Source organism: Dysidea avara, chromosome 11 (genome assembly GCF_963678975.1).
Source record: "Dysidea avara chromosome 11, odDysAvar1.4, whole genome shotgun sequence".
In the NCBI taxonomy this organism is placed as follows: domain Eukaryota; kingdom Metazoa; phylum Porifera; class Demospongiae; order Dictyoceratida; family Dysideidae; genus Dysidea; species Dysidea avara.
The window spans coordinates 11,719,747-11,743,480 of record NC_089282.1 but is presented as its reverse complement, the minus strand read 5'-3'; the positions used below and the strand labels follow the sequence as shown (position 1 = coordinate 11,743,480).

The following is a 23,734-nucleotide window of genomic DNA, read 5'->3' as shown; positions in this document are numbered from 1 at the left end:
TTATTGTCACAGACTGAGTGAATTAGAAAACAGTGCAATTGATTTAGTGGCTGAGGAAAATGCATGCAAACAAGCTGTGTTGAAGGTGAGATGTATAGCCACTTCACAGCTTTACTAATAACAGTATACACATACAGCTACGACATGATCAAGTAGAGTGCATGCAGAAGATAGCTGCTCTAGTTTATACTCTTACCACCGACCAAAGGGAGTACACTATTGCTCAGCTACAACAACAGGCTGTGGTTATGCAGAAGGAACAAGTGCAGAAATGTCAGATAGAAGTGAAGCATCGTTTAGAAGAAGCAGAGGTGCTCAATAATACTAAGGGGGCTCCCCATTACTTTGTTATAATACAAGGCCCAGTTAAATGATGCCAAGAAAATAGCTGATGATACAAAAGAGAGAGGAAAGCAACTCCTGCTACAGGCACAGAAGTTGTCAGGATTAACCAACCACAGTGACATCCCTCCTGAAAAGCAGCAAGTATACTATAACACACAAGTTTACTGTCTTCTTATGCTAGCTTCATCAACACAGCAATATGATAGTTTTCCAAATGATTTGGAGGAAGTGGAGGGGCTAATGCATGAATACAAGATAAAGGCTGAAATGTGCCGCAACATGGATACTAGGGTATGTAAGATGACCATTACTTACTTGTATGTGTATACTTTGGGATTTTATTTATATAGTGTGTAGAACAGTATGATAAGAGAAGAAAAGAAATTAAGTTACTTAAGCAAGAAGTGTGTTGTAGTGTATTGGTCTTGTGTATGGAATCACAAGTATATTTTTAGGTGAATGAACTTCAGAACAAATATGCTGATTACACTGAGCGAATGGAAGAGATGAAGGATAAGTAATCATCTCACACATACTGTATTAGAATTCCTTAACTAATATCGATCTTCAGATGTGCAGTATAGTAATCAACCTTGTGTGATGCTATGTATCCACTGTGTGCACATTGTGCATTTCTTTCTACATTAGAAATTAATCATCTTAATGTTAAATCTCGCCACAGGTGGCTTGACCCTTTGAAGAGTCTAATTGGTCGAGTGGATGAAAAATTTTCAACATTCTTTAGAGACATGGGCTGTGCTGGAGAGATCAGCTTGTTGGAAGATAAAGACAATGTAAGATACTATACAGTATATGTATCTCTGTGTGTTGCATGTTTCAATACTTAGGTATGGTTTTTCGTGTATAGGATTTCAGTAAGTATGGGATAGTTGTCAAGGTGAAATTCCGGTCTGAAGAAGACCTACAAGTGTTGACCACATGTCGGCAGAGTGGAGGGGAGAGAAATGTTGCCACCATGTTATACCTCATGGCACTGCAAGACATTGCATCATCTCCCTTCAGAGCTGTTGATGAAATCAATCAGGTGTGTAGTTATCATGGTGTAGTGTGCATGTATGTATGTATGTATGTATGTATGTATGTATGTATGTATGTATGTATGTATGTATGTATATACAAGTGTAAGGGGAAAATTGGAAATTTTTATTATAAAAGGGATCATAGAAATAAAATGCAGTGAAAAAAGGGAGGTCACAGCTATACTAGTGGATATTTAATTCCTACTTCAGTCATGGGATTAAATATCCACTAGTAAATATCTGCATACGATGTAGATGACCTCCCTTGTTCCCTACTTTTTTATATGATCCCTAATCAAACTTAAAATTCCTAATTTTCCTTATACTAGTTTGTTTACTTTTTTGTAACATTATTGTGACTGGTGAACTTGCATCAAAAGAAAAAATAGTGCCAGAGTTCATATTTTCATCTGAACGTGCACCATAACTAGTGTTCTGCGATACAGTGCATTTTGTGTATCGCGTATCACCATCAATAAACTGTTCAATACAATACTGTATCACGATACTATAATAATAAAGTGGTCATGGCTAGTTATGACTGGAGTATTAGCTAATAGTTGTAACAATATCCAATTTATCTCTGTACCTTAAAGAACCAACACTGATTCTACATTCACTGTGTATACAATTTCTTTATTCAGTGAATGCTACTAAACTACAGTAATAATTATGCTGATCATGATGTGACAAATAGCTAGTGTGTTCCTGGTATGATTTTTAGTATGGAAAACAGAGTTGCTGTTAAAAATACATCTCTACCTGGATACCTGCCTCTATTACACCACCCAGACAATTAGCTACCACAAACATTTTATTTTATTACATGCTCCCACAAAGGCTTGTCCGGATTTCTCCGCATTTTGGTGAGTTGTCAAGATGGCTAGTATATACAGCAGATGTTTACTGCTAGTTCTTTATACTTAAAGTGTAACAGCTACTGTTTTTAGAAGACCTGGGTAAGAATATTTTAGCCATAACACAGTAACAGCAGCACTTATAAACGTGTATTTGTATGGCTTCTCGTAACGTTGCATTTTATAGGCTTTCTGTTCGAATATTTAGATCACTGTTGCAGTAATAGAGCAAACGCTACCTGTTCTACTAGAAAACTTCGATATATCGATATTTCCTAAGTACAGTATCGTATCGGATACTTATTTGCTGTATCAATATATTGCCGTATCGGTATGTATTGCAGATCCCTAACCATAACTATCAATTACTGACTCAAAAATGAAGTGGCCATTACTCTTTGCTTTCAGCTATGTTCAGTCCATTACACAGCACTGTACAAACGAATAACAGTATAGGAGAAACGCCTTGCAATCAATCCAGTCACCATGAAAAATACAGACAATTTCCGTTTACAAACCTAGAGAAGTCATCATGCTAACATGAATCAGCACCTTGAGCTGAAAAAGAAATGGACACAAAAGAGGACAAAGGTAAGTCCATGATGTGTACATTGTACGTACTGTGGTATGCCAAAAGGTACCTGTCGGGTCAAAGCAATGTCGAACAGTGAAAAAAATCAAGCCCATAGCCTTAGCCGTTATTGAGTTACGTTTGCCTCAGGCAGGCAGGCAGTTAGTCAATAGAAAATTCCATTGGATATAGAATTTCGTAGTGGTCTATTGGAAAAGTTTAGGGCTGTACTGAAGGCCTTTTTGGGCCTGGTTATACCTACCCAAAACTGCCAAAGCATCAGGAAGGCATTGTAAAGTTGGGTTTTGGGTGATATTTTTGGCCAGAAAAATCCAAACCTCCATGATCTCTAATTTACAGTATTACCATACTGAAATTTCTAATTTTCCTTGCACTAATTGTTGTAACATAGTTTAGGACCAGTGAACCAATACTTAACTCATCAAAGGAAAGTATGGTGCTGGCTAGACATATTATAAAAATCAATTGAGCTTCCCTGAATATCAGTTACTGGAAAGTGATGTGGTCATTCAGCTTTATTTTCAGCTTTGTTCTACTTGTTGTATAGTATTACAAGTGAAGAACAGTATGAGAAGCACCTCTACAATCAATTCAGTCACTACAGAAATTGCATGTAAAAGTGTCACGACTATGAAATACTGTGGGGGAAGTGAATTGGCCATTCCGCTTCATGTTCTACTTGTTACACAGCACTACAAACAAAAAAACAGCACAACTGCAATCAACCCAGTCACTACAAGAAATTACAGAAAATTCTCCTGACAGCTAGTTGTACTGAAGCCACCACACATTACTGTGAATCAATGCAGTGTAGTGGGGCAAAATGGGGCACAATGTAAGTCCATGATACATGCACTGTAACTGCAGCAGTTGGCAAAAGGCAAATCTCAGGCCAAAGCGATGTTGAACAGTGAAGAAATCAAGCCCACAGTGTTAACCATAGTCAAGTTAGGCTTGGCTGAAGGCATCATTTGGGGGGGTTACTATTCAGTGGACTGGACTACTGGACTGGAACACTGGACTGGACTACTGGACTGACATATTTTTTGGTTTTTACACATTCTGAGGTTATTGAGTCTTGCTAGTAAGAACCCTTTGGGTACCTGCAGCCCACTTCTAAATACTGAAGACAAACAGTGGAATATGCGAAAACTGTCTCTTAATATTTTCACTACTGTTCATTATGCCACTATACAACACTTATTCCTTACCTGGTGTGTAGTAATGCTGCAGGCAGTGCAGGGAACTGAATATGACAGCAATAGTTAACCAGCAATCGACTAGCCAGTAGACAACCTTTCGAGATATCCTTGAGGAGCAAGCTAGTCTCGCCAGCATGGCCAGACCTCTCTAGTCAGTGTAGGGGCTTACCAATTAGAGATTTTTCAGCATGGGCGCTTATAATCTTTATTTGATAAGCCCCTACACTGAAACAGCGAGACTAGTGAGAGCAAGACTAATGAGACTAGCTTGCTCCTCAAGCTTGCTCCTCAAGCTTGCTCCTCAAGCTTGCTCCTCAAGCTTGCTCCTCAAGCTTGCTCCTCAAGCTTGCTCCTCAAGCTTGCTCCTCAAGCTTGCTCCTCAAGCTTGCTCCTCAAGCTTGCTCCTCAAGCTTGCTCCTCAAGCTTGCTCCTCAAGCTTGCTCCTCAAGCTTGCTCCTCAAGCTTGTTCTAAGGATATATCTTGAAGGATATTGTCTACTGGCTAGTTGATTGCTAGTTGATTGCTGGTTAACTATTGCTGTCACATTCACTGCCGGAATTCCTTGCACTGCCTGCAGCATTACTACACACCAGGTAAGGAATAAGTGTTGTATAGTGGCATAATGAACAGTAGCGAAATTATTAAGAGACAGTTTTCGCATATTCCACTGTTTGTCTTCAGTGTTTAGAAGCGTTTAGAAGTGGGCTGCAGGTGCCCAAAGAGTTCTTACTAGCAAGACTCCATAAATCCAACCATAGAATGTGCAAAAACCAAAAATATGTCAGTCCAGTAGTCCAGTCCAGTAGTCCAGTCCACTGAATAGTCACACCCCATCATTTGTTAGTTGGTTAGTCAGTTAGTAGAAAATCCAGTTAAATATTAACTTCCATAGAAACCCGTTGGAAAGGTTTGGGATTGCTCTGAAGGCATTTTTGGTCTTTTATGTCCAACCAATACCATTTAGTTCAGGGCTTTCCCCCTGCAAAATAAAGTAGAATAGTAAAATTGTGAATTTTCTACCAACATCAAAGTTATTTTCTTAATTACATACATTCATTAACCACATCAAAGAGTAGAGCGGTGCTGTATCGCTCTACCACTCTTTAAGGAAGATAATATGAAGGAAAAGTAAGGCTGGTTTTTTGGGTGGTATTTTGGGTAAGAAAGCCCAAACCTCCATAATCCCTACTATACAGTACTATGTGCACTATGTATATGTTAAAGCATTGCTGTGAGTGCTATATGAAAAATAAAGCATGAAGCCAAGTGTCGAGTGCTTTATTTTTCATATAGTACGGGCAAGGCAATGCTTTAAATGATTTATGGAACTTTCTGGTTGTGTAGCTTCACCATACACTAGGGCTTGTAATTAACATGAGTTGCACGAATTATCAGCAGCCTGAATGCACACAAACTAGTTTAACAAGGTAGTAGTTCACCATAGTTTGGCATAGTAAACGTTCATCACGTATTTTTGCAGATTTTGGTCACAACCCACAATCGATTCTATTGTGACACATGGTGAAGTATTTCCATGATATCCCCAGGACTTGTCCGTTTACATTAACAAACGTAACAGCAATGTTACCTTCTTCCACCCATCATCGAAGCATTTAGGTATGCCTATAAAAGCAATCTAGTGGTAGATCTCGTATTGGCTGGAGTGATTGACCACTCAGTGCGACGAGGGCTATCAGCCTTCACCGGCTTGGGTGATTAGTCGTACTGGCGTGAGTGCCGTGGGCTATTAGCCTACACCAAAGCGTATGGGAAACTGTGCTTTATTCCTCACAAAGAGTGCTTTATTATATAGTTATACAACGGCCACGAGTGCTCTGCCTGATATAAACGCACGAGCCTGAGGGCTGTCAGGCCTGAAGGCAAGTGTGTTTGTACAGGCAGAACACGAGTGCACGTTGTATAACTGTTATGTACCACTCACCTAATAGGTGGAGAGAGTCTCACAATACAGCTGTAACACTTATAAAGGCCAGGTTTCTAACATCGATTGTGGGTAACCAAGCCAGACGTTGCGATGACGTTCCCCCTGCAGTACTGCAGCCACCTGAGATATTGAAAGCTAGTACGCTATGAGTTATATCACTAACCTGCATTCGCTGTTCGACTCTCATCATGTAGTGCTCAGTATACCAGCGTGCCATATAGACTAATCACCATAGTGATTCTCTTGAGCGAAAAAAGCAGCTAAATAGACGGTTTAAGTAAACAAAACCTAACTACTAAACGATACTAGTCTAATTCTTACTATTCACACTGGCTAAACTTGAATCTGGTGGCATGACAAAACTGGTTACCACAATCGAACGTAAAGGTTAGTATTATTTAGAATATATTTGTTTTACTGAGTCATTGTCGAAGTGGACTACAGTTTAATCTGGGATAAGATGGCACCAGACTAGTAAGGTGTATACGTACGTTTATATATATGTAGACTAGAGTTGTGGCCACCCGCGTTGGCTTTTTTGATCGCCATTGGCTGCTTGTAAACATTATACGTATTGGTGGCGTTATGGCCCACAATCGATCTTTACATGTCAGGCTATAAAAGAATTCGAGTGATCTATGAAGTGTCTTTCCACCTATTAGGTGAGGTGTCGTAGTGGTCTTCGCCACCGGCACTTGTGCTATGTTGCACAAAACCGCAGCCAGTGCAATATCTGTATATTGCACTGCGGTCGGTGCATTATAACTTATAATGCACTCGTTGTGGTCTACAAAACCGCAACCAGTGCGTTATAAGTTAAAATGCACTCGCTGCGGTCTGCAGCAGTGCAATATACAAATTATGGCACTGGCGGTGCCTTTGAACTGCCCACGCAGAGTGGTACATTGTACAATTAAAGCACTCTTTGTGGGCAATGAAGCACTGTTTGTCCTAAAGTGTACTTTATGAAATTTTTAAAAGTACACTTTTCCCTTTGATCTCACCCACGTAAAGTTCTATAAGATACATGTGTATACATTCATTTTGATATAATATATGCAGGGTATGGACCCAGTCAATGAACGCAGAATTTTCAATTTAGTTGTATCATTGGTCAGTAAACCCGGCAGTTCTCAGTATTTCATTCTCACACCTAAGGTACTTAAAATGTATTACTGCATTATATAGTTCATTGTTGTCTCTTCAGTTACTCAAAAATTTGAACTATTCTTCATCAGTCAAAGTACACATTGTTACCAATGGTACTGAAATAAATCCATTTCATCAGTGGAGATTCAGTAGATTCTTAAACACTGCTACTTCCATGTATGAGGAAGAAGAGAAAGAAGTAATTGTTATTCTTTGAGAAAATTCCTTTTTACCTCCTTGATCACTGTAACATGATTATCTTTTACAACTGGAGTTCTTATAGTTGTAACCTTGTACTATATGTGTTTTATATCATTACAGTACAGTACTAATGTATCAAGTTTTTAGTGCTTGGGCTCCACTGTGGAATAAGACATGCTTATGATGAGAAATCTTCCAATGTCACATGTTTAAGCTTTAATGTGACCAGACACAGAGTATAATCAAAATAATTACAGGAGAACTTTCCTAAAAGGTCACTTGAGTCACTGCCACATAGTAGTGACTATGGTCCCAGTTGATTCCCAATCAGTTTGTACAGAATTAGTAAATGTAGTTTGCAATAAACAGTCATCTTTGTAATACATATAACGGTAGTCCCAAAAGCACTTATAGGGCCTTCACACAAAATGGTAGCAGCAGATTTTTCCATTGAGCAGACAACTATATCTACGGTCTGGTGGTATGAGATCAGGGTGGAACAAAACACATACTTCATCTTCCAGGAGCAAATACACAATGAAACTAATGCTCGACTAACCGTGCATTTTTAATTATAATACCGAAATCTTTGTATTTGAGAAGAATAACAATGTTTAAATGCTAAATTTTACATGTTAAACATGAATAAAATAATGTTGTTGAGATTTGTTTTCAGTAATATGGCCTATTTGTTATGATGGGTGATCTTCCTAAGTTTAGTGCCAGATGTTGTATGTCACAATATCAGTTTGACCAGTGGATGAAGATCAATTTGATAGAGATGCACCTGCTCCCACACTGACTAGCTACCTCCGTGATGTCTTGGTGACTAAGGATATGTCATGTCACCAGTGAGCAGATTACAACTAAGAGTATAGCTACTGAAATTAAGAGATGAAGCTAAATCTAGGATTATGTTGATACAAAAATAACTATTTTGATTTTTCTTTCTTTCAAATTTTTAGTCAGGGAAAACAGCATCAGCCAAGGAAGGCTGTTTTTCAGCTGTGCACTGAGAACACAAGATACAGTACACACATATATACACAAAAGAAAAACTAGCTACATCACACAATACAATTAAATTCATTGACAGTTTTAGTACCGTACAGTACTTTAGGTAAACTGTTCCAAATGGTTGTGCCCCTAAGCGCCAGTGCCTTAATTAGTCTTCACAATAGGAACAAACAATCTGTGTACATTTCTACCAGAGCTATATACCAGTGACACCCACAGCATAAGAGAAAATTCCATGTAAATAAGGAAGAGAGATCTTATTAACAATTCTAAAAACCTGTAATGCTGTATGAAAAGTATGCCTTTCAGTCAGAGTTGGTCGCAAGTTAAAAGTATTGGAAGAAGGCAATGATGAAGTAATAAGAATGAAGTCTCTCCAGACAACAAGTACTAGTAGAGCTTGATGGTGACCACACAGCAGTGTTTATTCTAGGATTCCACCTTTGGGGGTGACCAGGTAAAAGCTAGTTAAGTACATGTCCAAGTTCACAAGTATGTAAAACAGTTGCCAAACTATTTAGTCATTTAAGGCTTGTCATGAGTGTGATTGGGTTAAGCCAGATCAGTAGAGCTTTATTTTAATCAGGGTGATACATGAGTGACATTGATGTATATTTAGGACAACTTAATCATGTGTAGCTACCTTATGTACAATTAGTAGTGCATTGTGCATGTTGCATCTGTTGAATCAGTTCTGTGTGACATTGCATTGGCCGTAATTGTATCATACCACAAGGTACTAGCAAATTAAAGTTCTGGGTGGATGTTTTACAAGAAATGATTTAAAACTTAGGCTTTTTGAAATTGAATATTCAGGCTTTCTGAGTTAAATCTGGGGGTATTGGTGACTGCATGCCACTTTGTAGCTTTAAAAAATTACTTTTTCTGAATTCAGTTTTGAAGGCTAAGCCATTTAGACAACAACTCTGGGTACACTTAGGCTCTCAGATAATTATTGAATAGCCATCACATAGGAACTTTTGTCAGTCGTACATGTAGCTACCCTAGGAGATTTTTAAAAATTAAACAATCTGATACTGAGTCTGAGAACATTTTAAGGTTCATGTGTCTGCGATTTTTAACCTGGTACATCTTGAACATTCTGAGATTGAATCTGAAGGTACTTTTGATAGTTGTGTGCCCTATTTATAAAACAAGTTTAACCTAAGTACAGTGTAGTGGTCACTCACAATTTTAGGGGGTGAGTCTGAGATTTTAGGGGGGGGAAGTTCCCCACCTAACAGCCCTACTGCCACACAGTATCACAGTAATCCCAAAACTGGTAGTATAAGCTGGATACAACAACTGAATAACTCTAGAGGAAGTAGGTGTAACACAATTTACAGCATAATTTAAGTTTCTAACTCTACTCAGAACATAACAAGTTGAAAGTGCATGGGGTTAAATATATATTATATACAGTTACAAATCTGCTAATCCAAAACACCGAAGTCAGGTGGTGGAGTAGTTATAGGTCAAAGAGTGGAGGGTTTATAATAATTAATTGAAGTTACATAGGCTAGCTAGAGGAGTTTAAACTGTTCAATGGTGCAGATATGGATGCAATTAATAATTACTTATACTTAGGAGAGAGAGACGTCTTATTTGTTAAGACAATATACAACATAATACAGGGGTCTAGACTCAGGGTACCATGCATTGGATGGACAGTACAGGAGCTCTGGTAAGACTTACACTGTTAAATTACAATGTAAAAATAGTTTGTGACATACAGAAAAGTTCAGTTTAGGCAAACCGATAGATCCCAGTCTGGAGAGGCTCTAAAATTAAAAATCCTGTATGAGCAGGAAATAGCAATGCAGGCAGCCTGCTCAAACAGGGATCTTACAGTCTTCTTTGTCATTTCACAAGCATTGGCCACTTAGGCAATTGTGTCTGGCATAAAGTGACCTAAACAACCAATCTCAATGGAAATGAGATTAACAGATAAGCCAGAAAGCTGAAGGTCACATTGTGAACAACCATACCGATCTTCCTTCCGAGTTTTAGCAGCCAAAAGATGTTGCTGGGTATTGATGGGGATAGTTAGTTTGAACAAACAGATGGAATTATTGGAAACCAACACTAAGTCAGGTCTGCTAAGGGAGGAGAAAAGATTGGTTGGAATATGAGGGCAGATACTAGCAAGATATCTTAGAAGGTCAGCATAGAGTTTATAATTGTTAGGTAAGGGGTCAACTGACTGTTCAATAGCCAGAAAGTATGACAGCTTAGCTGACTGGGGAGATTCAACACATCCGGGTGAAAAACAGTTCCAGGAGTGCAATTTTGGGGGAGGTTCAACCAACTCTTCACAAACTTCAATATTGATGACTGTCCTGAAGAAACACAGTAAGCCTCTCAACAGCGAAATGAAAATGTAAAACAGAAGATACAAAGTTTTTCAAAATCCATACCTTATATTCACTCCAAATAGAACACTTATCAACATGTTGTGAGAACTGTAAGATTTGTTGTTTCATGTTGGCAGAAGCAGTCTTTTGAGCAATATTTGGAGAAACACTGATAGTGTGACCTAGAAACTTACCATCTGCCATTGAGAACACTGTGGAGGAAACCATATGGTGACCATTGAAGTTCAGAGATATACGCTTCTGAGGCTGGAACTCAAAACATATGATTGTCCATTTCCTTTGAGACTAGTGATGATAAAACTTGCTGATGAGATTTGACATCTTTAGAGATGACAGTCAAGTCATCAGTAAATCCCTTTGCTCTATGCATTGATGAATAGCAAATTTTAGGCAGAACAGCAGCAGCATTATTAGTGGTTGATGGCTGGGTAAAAGGTATATCAGAACAATATAGCTACTTTGCGATATATATCTGCCTGCATCATGTAGCACCAAGCAGTCTACATTGTAAAAATTCACAGACTGTTCAGTGTCACCAGTATTATAAACTAGGTCACAGGAGCCATCACAGTGATAGGAGATCACATTTGCTCTATACCATCTAGTCGGTGAGTCATCGGAGGAGTCAGACCATAATGGGCGTAACACATAGATTGGAGCCTCCATAGGAGGCAGCCCAATGGAGTTAACAGCCTGTAGTTGAGCAGAGTAGCCACAATACTCTGATGTGGAGAGATAAGCTAACAATGGATTAATTACTAAGTTGAACAATAGGTATAACCCTGGAAGACTCCTTGGTGTATAGAAAATATTGTAGTGTTCCCACAGCTGGACACATATGCTGACAGTTTTGAAAAGCAGCTGGTAGCTAATGTATGAGATAACAGAAGGTAACTTGATGTACTGCAAAATATCAAAGAGGTATTGATGACATACTGACTCAAAAACATTCTTCAGGTCAAGAAATGACATAACAATGGGATTCTTAGTAGCTCTGGTAATATCCTCAGTACTGAATAGCTATATGCTCCATTGTACCATTCACTCCGTAGAGAAAAACCCTTCTGAACTGAGGGGTCTAACAATTTGTTGTTCAAACCAAACTTATTGGCTGAACGAATAGATAGCATTCGATGAAAGAGTTTCCCAAAGACAGAACTGAGTCATGATGGGACGGAAGTGCCGGTTTGGGAGAGGTTGGGTTCCCTTTCTTATAAAGTAATATACTTTTCCATTGGCACCAACACTGGGGAGCAGAGTATATCAATAATAGTACTAGTATTATTGCTTGTATACTCTTAGACTCCCGCAATTTATAAAAATTATTATGGTGGCGGGCGGCGCTACTTCAGGTTCCATACTCTTACATATTCACGCAGTATATTCGGAGAGCCGAGTGTATTTATTTTCTGTTTCTCGACAGTCCACCAGGGTTATGTGTACTATGGCTGAAACTTCGGTAAGTGTGCTGTAGTTAGTTAAGGGTTGAATTATAGGAACAGCGTTAATTAAAACTTGTATGATGAAGTCTGCATTGGGTCCGGTACTGTGCGTGGTGATGCGTATCTGTACGGCTCTATTCCGAACTCAAACTCGTTGAGGAGATATTCGAATACATACTAGCTGTTTGTTATAGCTAATTACTTCCTTGTCATTGTAAACAAAATACATGTAAGAAGGGGAGGGGCAATGCCCAGCTGCCTCCAGACCTTCCATGTAGCCTATTTGGTATCTTGTGTAGTTGTGTTGTCAAACTTTTCACCCCACAGTGAACTGTGGTGAACTTATACAAGTTCTGTGTGGTTAGAAGGGACATTTTCACTTTCTCAAATGTTGAGCTTGGAAGACTGTGCACTTAGTAAATTAATATACAAGTGAAAATGTCCCAGAATGTCTAAAAAATAAAATACAAGTCAAACTATGTATGTGTGCGTGGTATATTGTTTGCAACGTCAGTTGAAACATTATCTTTTGTGTTTCAGCTGAATGGCAGTCAGTCTCTTTTCTCCTCTGCACTATCACCTGTCATGCCACCATGTCAAGATGATAAACGTAAGTAAACTTACTAGGTACATTGTTACTCAATAAAGTTTAAGTAAATAGTTAGCAGTTATGATTCATATAATGATTGCTCAGGTGTGATTATATCAAGCTGGGTGTGGGTGCAAACCTGGTTTGTGGTTTCCTGAAATAGTGTCTGAAAACATTAGGTGTATCTGTGTGTGGAGGAAGGATAGTTTGGTATTTATAATACCAAGAGTTAATAATATTAACTCTTGATAATACCATGTAAGCCAGTACCTTTTAAGGTGCAGTCACCCTGGGACAAAGGGTATAATAATAACAAGAGTTCATAATAAAGTTAAGGCTTGATAGTGAAGAGTTCATAATGTGAAGACTGACAATGTATATAGCCTGTAAAAACATGTTCAGCTTTGATCAAATTAATGCCTCCAAGTACAACTGATTCGTGTTGATTGGATGGTGTTTGTGTTGCCTAATATTTACTCTTGGTAATAATTGTAGTAGTGATAATAAACAACCTTCTTTATCTGCTAGAAGGTATTCGGGAGCTCATAAGTACTGCAGGGCAAGTACTCAGGATCCAGCTGGGCTGTACCTGGTTAAGTTAACAGGTGCTAGCAGTTAATAAAGCAGCCATAAAGTGTTAATACTGGTGTGGAATATAAAAGAATAAATTAAATTCTGTTTCTTGTCCCCTACAGCGGAGACAGTTTTACAAACATGGTTATTGTGTTCATTGTTACAATATTGTAAAGGCTGGTTTCCATACAGCCACAAACTGCCTGTGTTATTGCTTGAATCAGAGTGTCTACGGTAGCCAGTGACTTGCTGCAGTTGGCCTGCGACCGTAGCTGACAGGTCACTACACATTTGTATTTTTCCATATTTTATAAGTTAAGCAAACCTTGGAAATGACCCTGGCAGCAAAGTTATGCCTTAATTTGTTACAACATGGCACGTTACAAGTGTTTTAGAGACACCCTAAGTGAAATGTTTTAAAAGAACTACTGACAGGTAGAGCAGAATTAGATTTAGTGAGTGGTTGATGATACCCTGCATATGGCCATGTTTGGGACCAAAGAATATTTTTAAAAACAATGGGATCATGAAATACATGTTTACTATATTTGAGCACTCCTGACATAGCCTCTAAGTACATCAATTTTTTGCCTATAGAATTGCATGCATTAGAGAATAAACCAATGAAGTATGTTATATTCTTTCACCTCGCTACATGTAGGTGGAATAAAACGTCCCAAAACAGAATCACCAGCAGGAGCAGCTGAAAAAAAGCCAAAGGGAGAATACCCGAAAGGCTCAATTTTCAGAATCAGACTTCACAATTTTCTGTAAGAGTTGTACTGTGCAGATAGAATTTTCAAAGATACAATTTTTTGTGTTGTAGTTTGTGTTGTTTACTAAACGTATAAATTCTTTTATCTTCTAAACCGGTAGACCTAATGTTTTATGCACAGAATCCTTCTTGCAAAAATTTAACAAGACTAAATGTTTCTAGGAAACTATAGCTTTACATGTCTTCCTCTTGTATTGTAGGACATTTGATGATGTAGAGTTGATCCCTGGAGCTAAACTGAATGTGATAGCTGGTGCTAATGGATCTGGCAAGTCCAGTATTATGTGTGGAATATGTTTGGGACTGGCAGGCCACCCCAATTTGCTAGGGAGAGCAAAAGAGGTCAGTACCTTGAATTGACATTTCTCTTAACACTGTATCTTGTCTTTTGTATCATTAGTTAAAAGATTTTGTGAAGTATGGCAAATCTGAAGCATTTATTGAAATAGAATTGTTTAATCCATCTGGGCACAACCCTATTATTCGGAGGAAAATCCATTGTGATAATAATAGCTCTACCTGGATACTAAATGGTAAGAGCAGTCAACTGAAAGAGGTAAGAAAATTGTAACAGATTCTCCACTAATATCTTCTTCTTACCAGGTTAAGGAGGTTGTTAGTGACATGAATGTACAAATAGCAAATAAGTGTCAGTTCTTGCCTCAGGTAGTGTTGCATTTTTCTTTGTGGATTCCAAAATTATCTTGTGTCATTGTTTCACAGGATATGGTGGTTGAGTTTGCGAGGATGAACTGCTACGAAGTGTTAGAAGAAACAGAAAAAACAGTAAGCCAAACCTTATACATTTTAAGAGAAAGATCTTAATGCTGTGGGTTATATAGGTTGGCACTACTGAAATGTTTGAGTTGCATCAGAAATTGAAGAGCATGAAAACTGGTCACAAAGATATCTATGTAAGTGACAGTGTTAGGCTCACTTGTTAATATGTTTTGTATTTACAGAAGGTACTCAAGGAGAAGGAGGAATTAATGGAGAAGAAAACAAGAGATAACCAAATGATTGAAAATGATGTGTCTCAGTCTAGAGAAGGACAGCATGCCGCTACTTGTTTAAAAATTTTGAGAGAAAAGAAAAGTTGGATGGTATGTTGGTTTTGAGGAGGAAGCACTGTGTAACTACTCAGATTTTGATACGTACACCACTTCTGCCCAGTGCCGTATTGTAGTCTTTTCATTGTTTTGTGATTGTTCCACATCCAACTTCAGATACGTACGTATATGAATTGTGCTAGTTGTTCCCAATGATAGTGTATAGTCCTAACGGAACAGTAAAGGATACAGAGATACAAAAGTTTAGTTTAGTCCTGTTAATTTGTCTGTTGTACCTGCTTCTACGTGTCTGTCTTTTTGTAGTAATTTTTGTGCACTGTGTGGCTAAATCTTTCATTTCTTACATGCTAGTTTTATGGAGTTGCTAGGAAGCAACATTTGGAGAAAAAGAAGAACAAGAATAAAATTGAGAGTGTGTGGAAGAGAATTCATGATGAACATGAGTTGCTGGAGAATCAAATGAAACATCTGGACACTGTTATAATGTTTTTCAGTAAGAATGAACAAGAGTGCAAGAAGAAAGTTAATGACACTTTGAAAGAGATTCAGAAAGGAAGAGATATGTTAAACCAGTTGGAGAATGAGATCGATCAAGCAGAGGATGGATTTGTGGATAAAAGGATTCAGGAACACCAGCGGCAAAGTAAATTAGTGCGCAAAAGGACAGAGGTTGAAGAGATGGAGCACTTGTTGGCTACAATGGCACCTATGGAGGAATGTCAGCCTGCAGAAGAGGCGGATATGACAGATGTGATTGATTTCACATTGCATAAAGATGAGGATGAAGAGGAAAGTGATTGTAAGTCTTTCTTACCTTTTACGTATGTGGGAATAGGGTGCCTGGTTTTTATAACTAGCATAACATCAACTAGTTTACAGGGTATATCAAACATCTTTGGTGTATAACACTTATCTTCTCTTTTTTTCAGTGGATAATGAAAATAGTGAAGAGCTGAAACAATTGTTCAGTGGTAAAGGAAACATACGTTTGCAGACCCTCTGGGGAGAGAACAAGGAATGTTACAATGTTGTTCAGTGGTTAAGAATGAATCAAAGTTGTTTTCAACATACAATAATTGAACCAATGATTTTAGTGGTAAGTAAAACACCAGTGTTGCACGTAATGCGATATGTAATGCATCGCATAATATTTGCATTGCATAATATTTTTACTTCATGAAAAATAATGTTACACACTACATTTCTTGTATGTATTATGTAACATGTAGTTACTTTATACAAGTAATGCATTACTGAAGTAAGGAGTTGTTACATGTGTTACAGTAATATTGTTACCTAACGAAGTCTAATGTATTACTTAACTAGCGAGTTACTATAATAATGTTGTGTAACAAAGTATTTGCATTATGACGAAATATGCTAAACTGTCTTCTGAACACATGTGTTCATAAGTTTGGAATTCAGCAATGTAGCTTTGTTTAGTAGTCAGTTATTAAGAGTGATGAGCTATACTTTAATAGTAGCAGTTTTTGCACTAGCAGATGGATGAGTGAACAGCTTGAACAAAACAAGACAGTTTAAGATCTTGAGAAGTAGTACTAGTTAGCCAAGTTATATATAGTGTGGCAGTAATGAGTGATAAGTAATATATTGCTCAACACAGTAAAACACTATTATATCGTTCTGAATAATATGCTTTCGAGATGCACCGTTATAGACATCAGTACAAAGTTATAAAACAAGTGTAAAATTGTGTGATAGAGATACTCTAATAGAGCATTCACCGCTGGGTAAAAAGGGTACACAAAAAATGCTGGAAAAAGACTTACCAAAGTTCGAACCAGGGACCTCCATAACTAACACCCTCATCCTTAACCAATGAACCACCGCTATCTTGGCTGATCAGCTCACTTAATTTCTGCTTTACAAATGAAAATTCTAGCTTATAAATAAGTGTTTGTAATTTCATAGATCTACCAATAGAAGTACTAGATTTTTCTAGAACATTCTATGTATGTTCTATTGGAAGTCCTTAAAAAATGTGCATTCTATTAGAGTATTGCAATAATATTACTAAATATTGAATGCAATACAATACATTTACAAGTCTGTCTTCAATAATCATCATTGTGTCTGCATAGAAAAAAAGAAATGTGAGCAAAAAACCAGCCATAGGCTGGTTTGGGGGAAGTGAAATCCACACAAAAGCAGCCAAGCTGTGAAAAATGGTGTGGCCTTCAAAAGCCTGGGTGAAAAAAACTGTAAAATCAAAGGTAGTGGCCAATAGATGTTACTAAATTTTAATACTAGCTAATAAATTTTAATACCCATTGTAAAAATTAGCATCATTGCACCATTCTTGGTCGCTACCTTTTACTTTTGAAGGCGGCATCATTTTTCACAGCTTGGCTGTTTTGTGTGGATTGTCTTAACAGCACTGTTAAGACAGAAAGCAAACCTTGAAATGTCAACCCAACAATGTCAAAAGGTTCAAATTTTGATTTGGAAAATATTTCGTTTCTTTGCCCAGATCTTTTTTGTCACTGCCTTTTCACAGATCTTTTGGGTTTTGGTAATCACGATTTTTTAAATATCATATTTACAGTCTTTTGTGTTCAGATGCAAACCATGCAGTACTATAATGTATCAGAATTGGTAACCCTGTAGCCAGTATATTAGTTAGCAGTAAATTTCTACATCGGTGCATCTCTAGTATGCTTTTGGGTATTCTGTTAGGACTGTGATCTATATCGTATGTATTAAATGGTGGCTGACTCAATAGCTGAATCCCTGAAGAACACAAAGTATGTACAACTTGTTTCTGTATTACACAGGCTAATTGTAGGGATCAGCAGTATCTGAAACAAGTTGAAGGTTTCTTAAACAATCAGCACAAATTCTCCTTTGTTGCCCAGACAGAAGAAGATATGATTAAACTAAAAAGAGAAGTATGTTCCTCTGCTGTACAATGCATACTTTATTCCAGCTGTGTGGTTAGGTGAGCGAGAAATTGCAGCAATCAGTTGATGTAATACTAGATCCTAAGGCGATTAGTAGTTCAGGAGACATCAGTAGTTACACACCATTGTACAGTATTGATGAAATGAGGTAAGGTAAATGAGGTAACTTATACCAATGTAACCTGTCTAAAAGCGGTCACCTTCAAGCCAAGAATATTTGGCCCTTTTAGAGAGGTAAGTGACATTTATCAAGACTCCAGGAACTTTCCAAATTGTGGTATGGAAGTAGCTTCAAGGTTACGCATGCATTACACTTTTAAGTACACCACTTAACATAGCAGAAGAATTAGCAAGAGCTCTGGAGGCAGCTAATGCAGCTTGTTTTATGAAGACGCTGAACTGGTTACACAATCTTATGAATATGCTTGTGAATAGGGTTGATTAAATTCTGTGGTGTACAAGGTGGTTGCAAGCTTGTTCTGCTAGTTTACTCACTAATTGTGGCTGGCCGTTTTGTGAGAGGCCCTATAGTTAGTTCACGTTCACCTGAGCCCAAATTTTATTTTGTTTTTGTTACTGGACAGACAGGGCTACTGATATGTCCAGGGGACCATCTCATAAAATCACTAGCAATAGTTACAAATACATAATTTAGCTAAAAACTGATCAACAGTGGGAGATTCGATTGTTTTAATAGGTAGGTTTTCCAGTCATCTATTATTCTACGAAATAGTTGTTTGATGGACGAGCTCCCCAATGTGCTGTAAAGCCTGAACTGTTTAGTTTGTCAAACAATCGCTTTGATATGAGCAAGGACAAGTTGAGTTATGAGTCGGCATGCAAACATGTTTACAGCTTGAAAACATGATTGTTCCAGTACAAAACCATTGAGAGAGAGCACGTGTTCACCTCTGTGATATTACTGTATTTGACAGAGGCTGGGATGAATGTGAACTGACTATAATATAGCGAAGTGCTCTTTGTGGGACTACCTAAGCTGGCTGTTAATATACTTATTACAAAGGTGACCGCTTATTGCAAACCATTATTGTACAAACTAATTGGGAATCAGATGGGACCATAGTCACATGGCTGCTATATGCAGAGGTGATTGGCCAATTAAGGTGATCTTTAAGGGAAGTTCGAATTGTCTAGACACTGTTTTGATTTTTTGTACATTGACTTTGTGTCTCGTCAGTTTTTGATGATCAAGAATAATTTACATCACATCCAACGGTGGCTTGTATGGAGTAAATGCCCTATGAAACATTTTATAATTTTATAACCAAAATGTTTGTATTTGAGAACTTTAATGCTAACTTTCATGCGTTAAACTGAATAAGTGATTTTGTTCTATTGTGATGATGGTAATCTTCCTGACCAAGTTTCATATGTGTCAGATGTTGTATGTTATTCTTCTCTAGACCATATGGGTTTGATCAGTGCATGATCAACTTGATAGATGCACCTGCTCCCACACTGAGAGTTCTCTGCAAGTATCACTACCTCCATAATGTCTTGGTGGCTAAAGATATGTCACCTGAACAGATTACAAGAGTATGTGAAAATTAAGATGTGTACTAGCCAATTAACAAAGCTGATCTGACATACGCAGATTATGTTGTTACAAACATACTAGCAGTATCATTTAGTCTTGTTAAAGACAAAACAAGCCCAAAAGCTGGCTGTAAGTCAGCTTTGGGGCTGCAGTATACAGCTACAAATCTAATCCAAAACAGCTATGCTGTGAAAAAAAGAGTACAGCGGGTTAGCTTGAAACAGATGTGATATCAAAGGGTGGAAGCCAAGAAATAGCTGTGCAGTAGTAGTACATACATATTTATGTCAATAAATTTGTGTAGTCTTTGTTCGCAGCTCAGCTGTTTTGGATTAGCTATCAATTCCATAGCTATGACTCATTGATGTATTTGTTTAGGTGGTGGATGAGATTAGTGATAGAGTCAGAATATTTTTTACTTCATCAGATCATGTTAGTATCAGTTAGCGTGTTGCCATTTACACGCCTGACTTGTACAGGTTACTATTGTTATTAGCCAATATGATAGTCAAGTTAAGAGTACTGTACTACAATTCCTATGGTGAGTGTGTGTGTGTGTGTGTGTGTGTGTGTGTGTGTGTGTGTGTGTGTGTGTGTGTGTGTGTGTGTGTGTGTGTGTGTGTGTGTGTGTGTGTGTGTGTGTGTGTGTGTGTGTGTGTGTGTGTGTGTGTGTCCCCTCCATTGTAATATGGTGTGTGCTACTAGTGATTCAGAATATTTGGGGTTTCCCCAAGATGGCATTAAAGTTGAAACAAAGCCAAAGACTAAAGATGGGGTGAGTTGTTTGCTGAGGAAATGACAAACCATTTTAGGTGTTGATTATATAGAATGATGAAAAGGTTGTTATAGACCTTTGTGAAATTGAAGGAAAGGCAAAGAAACGTATTAAGGCACTTAGAAAAAGAAAGGTTTACTCTGATCTACCTTCCTTTATATGCAGTCGTACTTCTGTTCACTTTATCATTAGACTAACAGCACACGAGAAAAGGCAAAACTAACTAGCACAGTTAATACTATGCGAATACGGTAAGTTTAAGATTATTAATTGCATGATGGTATAGCCTTGAGCTACTTTTTGTTGTCACAGACTGAGTGAATTAGAAAACAGTGCAATTGATTTAGTGGCTGAAGAAGATACATGCAAGCAAACTGTCTTGAAGGTGAGGTATACAGTCACTTCACAACTTTGCTAATAACAGTATAAACATACAGCTGCGACATGATCAAGTGGAATGCATGCAGAGGATAGCTGCTCTAGTTTATAGCCTTACCACTGATCAAAGGGAGTATACCTTTGCCCATGTACAACAACAGGCTGTGGTTATGCAGAAGGAACAAGTGCAGAGATCTCATGTGGAAGCAAAGCATCATTTAGAGGAAGCAGAGGTAGCTATAGCAATTTCAAAGGAATCCTTTCCATTATCTTCTTGTAATACAAGGCTCAGTTAAATGAAGCCAAGAGAATAGCTGATGATACAAAAGAGAGAGGAAAGCAACTCCTGCTTCAGGCACAGAAGTTGTCAGGATTAACCAACCACAGTGATATCCCTCCTGAAAAGCAGCAAGTATATATATATATATATATATATATATATGTATTTAGTGTAATCTTATCATGCCAACTTCGTCAACAGCAATATAATAGTTTTCCAAATGACTTGGAGGAAGTAGAGAAACTAATGCATGAGTATCAGATAAAAGCCGAAATGTGCCGTAGTGTGGATACTGGAGTATGTAACTGTGTGTACCTACATGTTTGTTGTATAGTTTGTATTCCTTTAGTGTATGGAACAGTATAATCAGAGGAGAGAGGAAATAAAGCTACTTAAACAAGAAGTACGTTGTAGTATAGCAGTCCTTGTGTATGGAATCATAAGTAGTTGGTGAACTGTTAGGTGAATGAACTTCAGAACAAGTACACTGATTATACGGAGCAGATGGAAGAGATGAAGGACAAGTAATAATTATACAGTACTAAAATTTCTATAAACTATAGTGTCGATCCTCAGATAAGTGCATGTCCTATGCAGTAATAATTATCAGTCTTGCGGGGTACTATATTTCCACTTTGTATACATTATGCATTTTTAGCTAGGAGTTAACTCACAATTTCAAGTCTTTTCCAGGTGGCTTGACTCTTTGAAGAGTCTAATTTGTCAAGTGGATGAGAAATTTTCAAAGTTCTTTAGAAGCATGGGTTGTGCTGGAGAGGTCAGCTTGTTGGAAGACAAAGACAATGTAAGTGGTACAGTGGAACCTCTCTATTACAGACATTTTGGGACCCAGAATTTTTGGCCACTTTTTGCTGTAATATAGAGGTTTTCCTCTTTCAGAGGTAAAAAATGTATTTACGAGACCTGTTGGGACCAAAATTTTTGTCCTTATAGAGGTTTTTTCTATTGTATCCTTAATTTGGGGAGTTTGTTAAGAGAGGTTCTACTGTATGTGATTGAAAGTATGGATTTTATAGGATTTTAGCAAGTATGGGATAGCCATCAAGGTGAAATTCCGCCCTGAAGAGGACCTACAAGTATTGACCACACGTCGACAGAGTGGGGGGGAGAGAAATGTTTCCACCATGTTATACCTAATGGCACTACAAGGCATCACATCATCTCCTTTCAGAGCTGTTGATGAAATTAACCAGGTGTGTGCAGTGAACATGGTGTATGTATACATGTACATGTTCATATGTATGCATTCATTTTGACTGTTACATCTCATATATGCAGGGTATGGACCCAGTCAATGAACGCAGGATTTTCAATTTAGTTGTATCGTTGGTCAACCAGCCTAACAGTTCTCAGTATTTCATTCTCACACCTAAGGTACTTGGAATACTTTATTAAATAATGTTCACTGTTGTCTCTTCAGTTACTCAAAAACTTGGACTATTCTTCATCAGTCAAAGTACACATCATTGCCAATGGTGCTGAAATGAATCCATTTCATCAGTGGAAATTTAGTAAATTCATAGACACTGCTAGTTCTATGTATGAGGAAGAAGAGAGAGAAGTAATTGTTATCCTTTGAGCAAATTCCTTTTAACCCACTGTAACTCAATTGTTTATATTCTTGCGACCATAGATAGTTATAACCTTGTACTTTAATATCAGCAATGGTAAAGAGAAAACTATCATTCAAATGAATGCGGACATTAAAATTAATGAGGAGGCATGTAATATATACAATACAATTATTGTTAAGATGAGAACTCGGTCTCATGCTGCGACCACCCCATAAGGAGATCTGTGTTAAGAAAGAAAGAAAAACTATGTAAACTACAAAAATTTGTACATGTAAAAAAGGTGCTAAGCTATCCACTTACTGCATTGCCAGGCTAAGAAAATTCTTTGTGAGCAAGATATGCATGTACTAGCTAGAATCTGTCTGATGGAAGAGTTGGTGGTAACAGACGGTTGAATGAAATCATCAAAACTTCTGAAATTCTGAATACAGCTAGGTTGATAGTTGCCTATATGCACACTAATTTCCAGTGCAGTAGTATTGTATCAAGTTTTCAGCACTCAAATTTCAAGTTTATAACATAAAGTATGTGTTTGCTCCATGCATAATTATGTGGTGGTCTCTTTTATTTATAATTTATTGTTACTGGGCACTGCCATGTAGGCAGCTCAGCTGATATGCCCAGGAAAGAAAATAAAAGTAATTTACAGATATTAGGTAGCTTACTAGTATTAATTAATTAATGAGTCTATAAAAGTGTTTGCAAGCTAGAATCAAAATGATCAATTTCAATTATCATTTTGGTTAAGTGATTCCCTTCATTTATTGCTCTTGAATAAATTTGACTCTGGTGATATGCAGAAGTAGATGACCAAGGTAAAAAATGTAAAATACAGGGTTTTCTTGTTATGGGGAGATGATAATGCGGGGTGTTAAGTGTGTAGTCATGATTCAAGATTTTGAATAGTGTTTGTATCTTTGTTGGTGTATATGTCTTGAAGAGTATAGTACCCAAATCTAAATGCTCTAACAGATGTAACAAAATTATAAATAATCATGCACTAGTGGCTCTGGACCACTATAGAATAAATGAGCTGTAGATTAGTATAGACGAT

At 37.6% G+C, this 23,734-nt stretch overlaps 2 protein-coding genes across 8 annotated transcripts in view; both read left to right on the top strand.

Annotated features, from left to right (window-relative positions):
- LOC136239581 (structural maintenance of chromosomes protein 5-like) overlaps positions 1-7,467 on the top strand; it is a 32,841-nt gene extending 25,374 nt beyond the window's left edge. For 3 of the 5 annotated variants that reach the window (XM_066030335.1, XM_066030337.1, XM_066030339.1), the window contains 10 exons: positions 13-85; positions 138-311; positions 361-486; positions 541-636; positions 696-749; positions 801-862; positions 1,028-1,139; positions 1,214-1,390; positions 7,045-7,140; positions 7,190-7,467. In XM_066030335.1, the coding sequence (XP_065886407.1) occupies positions 13-85; positions 138-311; positions 361-486; positions 541-636; positions 696-749; positions 801-862; positions 1,028-1,139; positions 1,214-1,390; positions 7,045-7,140; positions 7,190-7,348 (1,129 nt within the window). In that variant the 3' untranslated portion in view covers positions 7,349-7,467. Of the gene's footprint in view, positions 1-12; positions 86-137; positions 312-360; positions 487-540; positions 637-695; positions 750-800; positions 863-1,027; positions 1,140-1,213; positions 1,391-5,381; positions 5,465-5,517; positions 5,655-7,044; positions 7,141-7,189 lie in introns of those variants that run through there. The other 2 variants (XR_010693523.1, XM_066030336.1) reach the window with 2 other exon arrangements.
- A 4,608-nt stretch (positions 7,468-12,075) lies between these two features.
- LOC136239580 (structural maintenance of chromosomes protein 5-like) lies at positions 12,076-22,801 on the top strand. 3 transcript variants are annotated; one of them, XM_066030333.1, is made up of 29 exons: positions 12,076-12,183; positions 12,707-12,776; positions 13,990-14,098; positions 14,304-14,445; positions 14,504-14,659; positions 14,707-14,769; positions 14,827-14,889; positions 14,946-15,017; positions 15,066-15,206; positions 15,525-15,972; positions 16,103-16,269; positions 17,969-18,082; positions 18,133-18,242; positions 19,519-19,651; positions 20,031-20,084; positions 20,132-20,193; positions 20,358-20,427; positions 20,480-20,560; positions 20,620-20,678; positions 20,740-20,812; positions 20,865-21,038; positions 21,092-21,217; positions 21,287-21,382; positions 21,435-21,488; positions 21,548-21,609; positions 21,779-21,890; positions 22,123-22,299; positions 22,385-22,480; positions 22,527-22,801. In XM_066030333.1, the coding sequence occupies exons 1-29, from the start codon at positions 12,160-12,162 to the stop codon at positions 22,683-22,685; spliced, it is 3,267 nt and encodes a 1,088-aa protein (XP_065886405.1). In that variant the 5' UTR covers positions 12,076-12,159; the 3' UTR covers positions 22,686-22,801. The 3 variants fall into 3 exon arrangements, 2 of the variants coding, with proteins under 2 accessions (XP_065886405.1, XP_065886406.1); XR_010693522.1 differs by lacking the exons at positions 22,123-22,299; positions 22,385-22,480; positions 22,527-22,801 and having other exon boundaries at positions 21,533-21,609; positions 21,779-21,834; XM_066030334.1 differs by lacking the exons at positions 21,779-21,890; positions 22,385-22,480; positions 22,527-22,801 and having other exon boundaries at positions 22,123-22,293.
- The last annotated feature ends 933 nt before the right edge of the window (positions 22,802-23,734 follow it).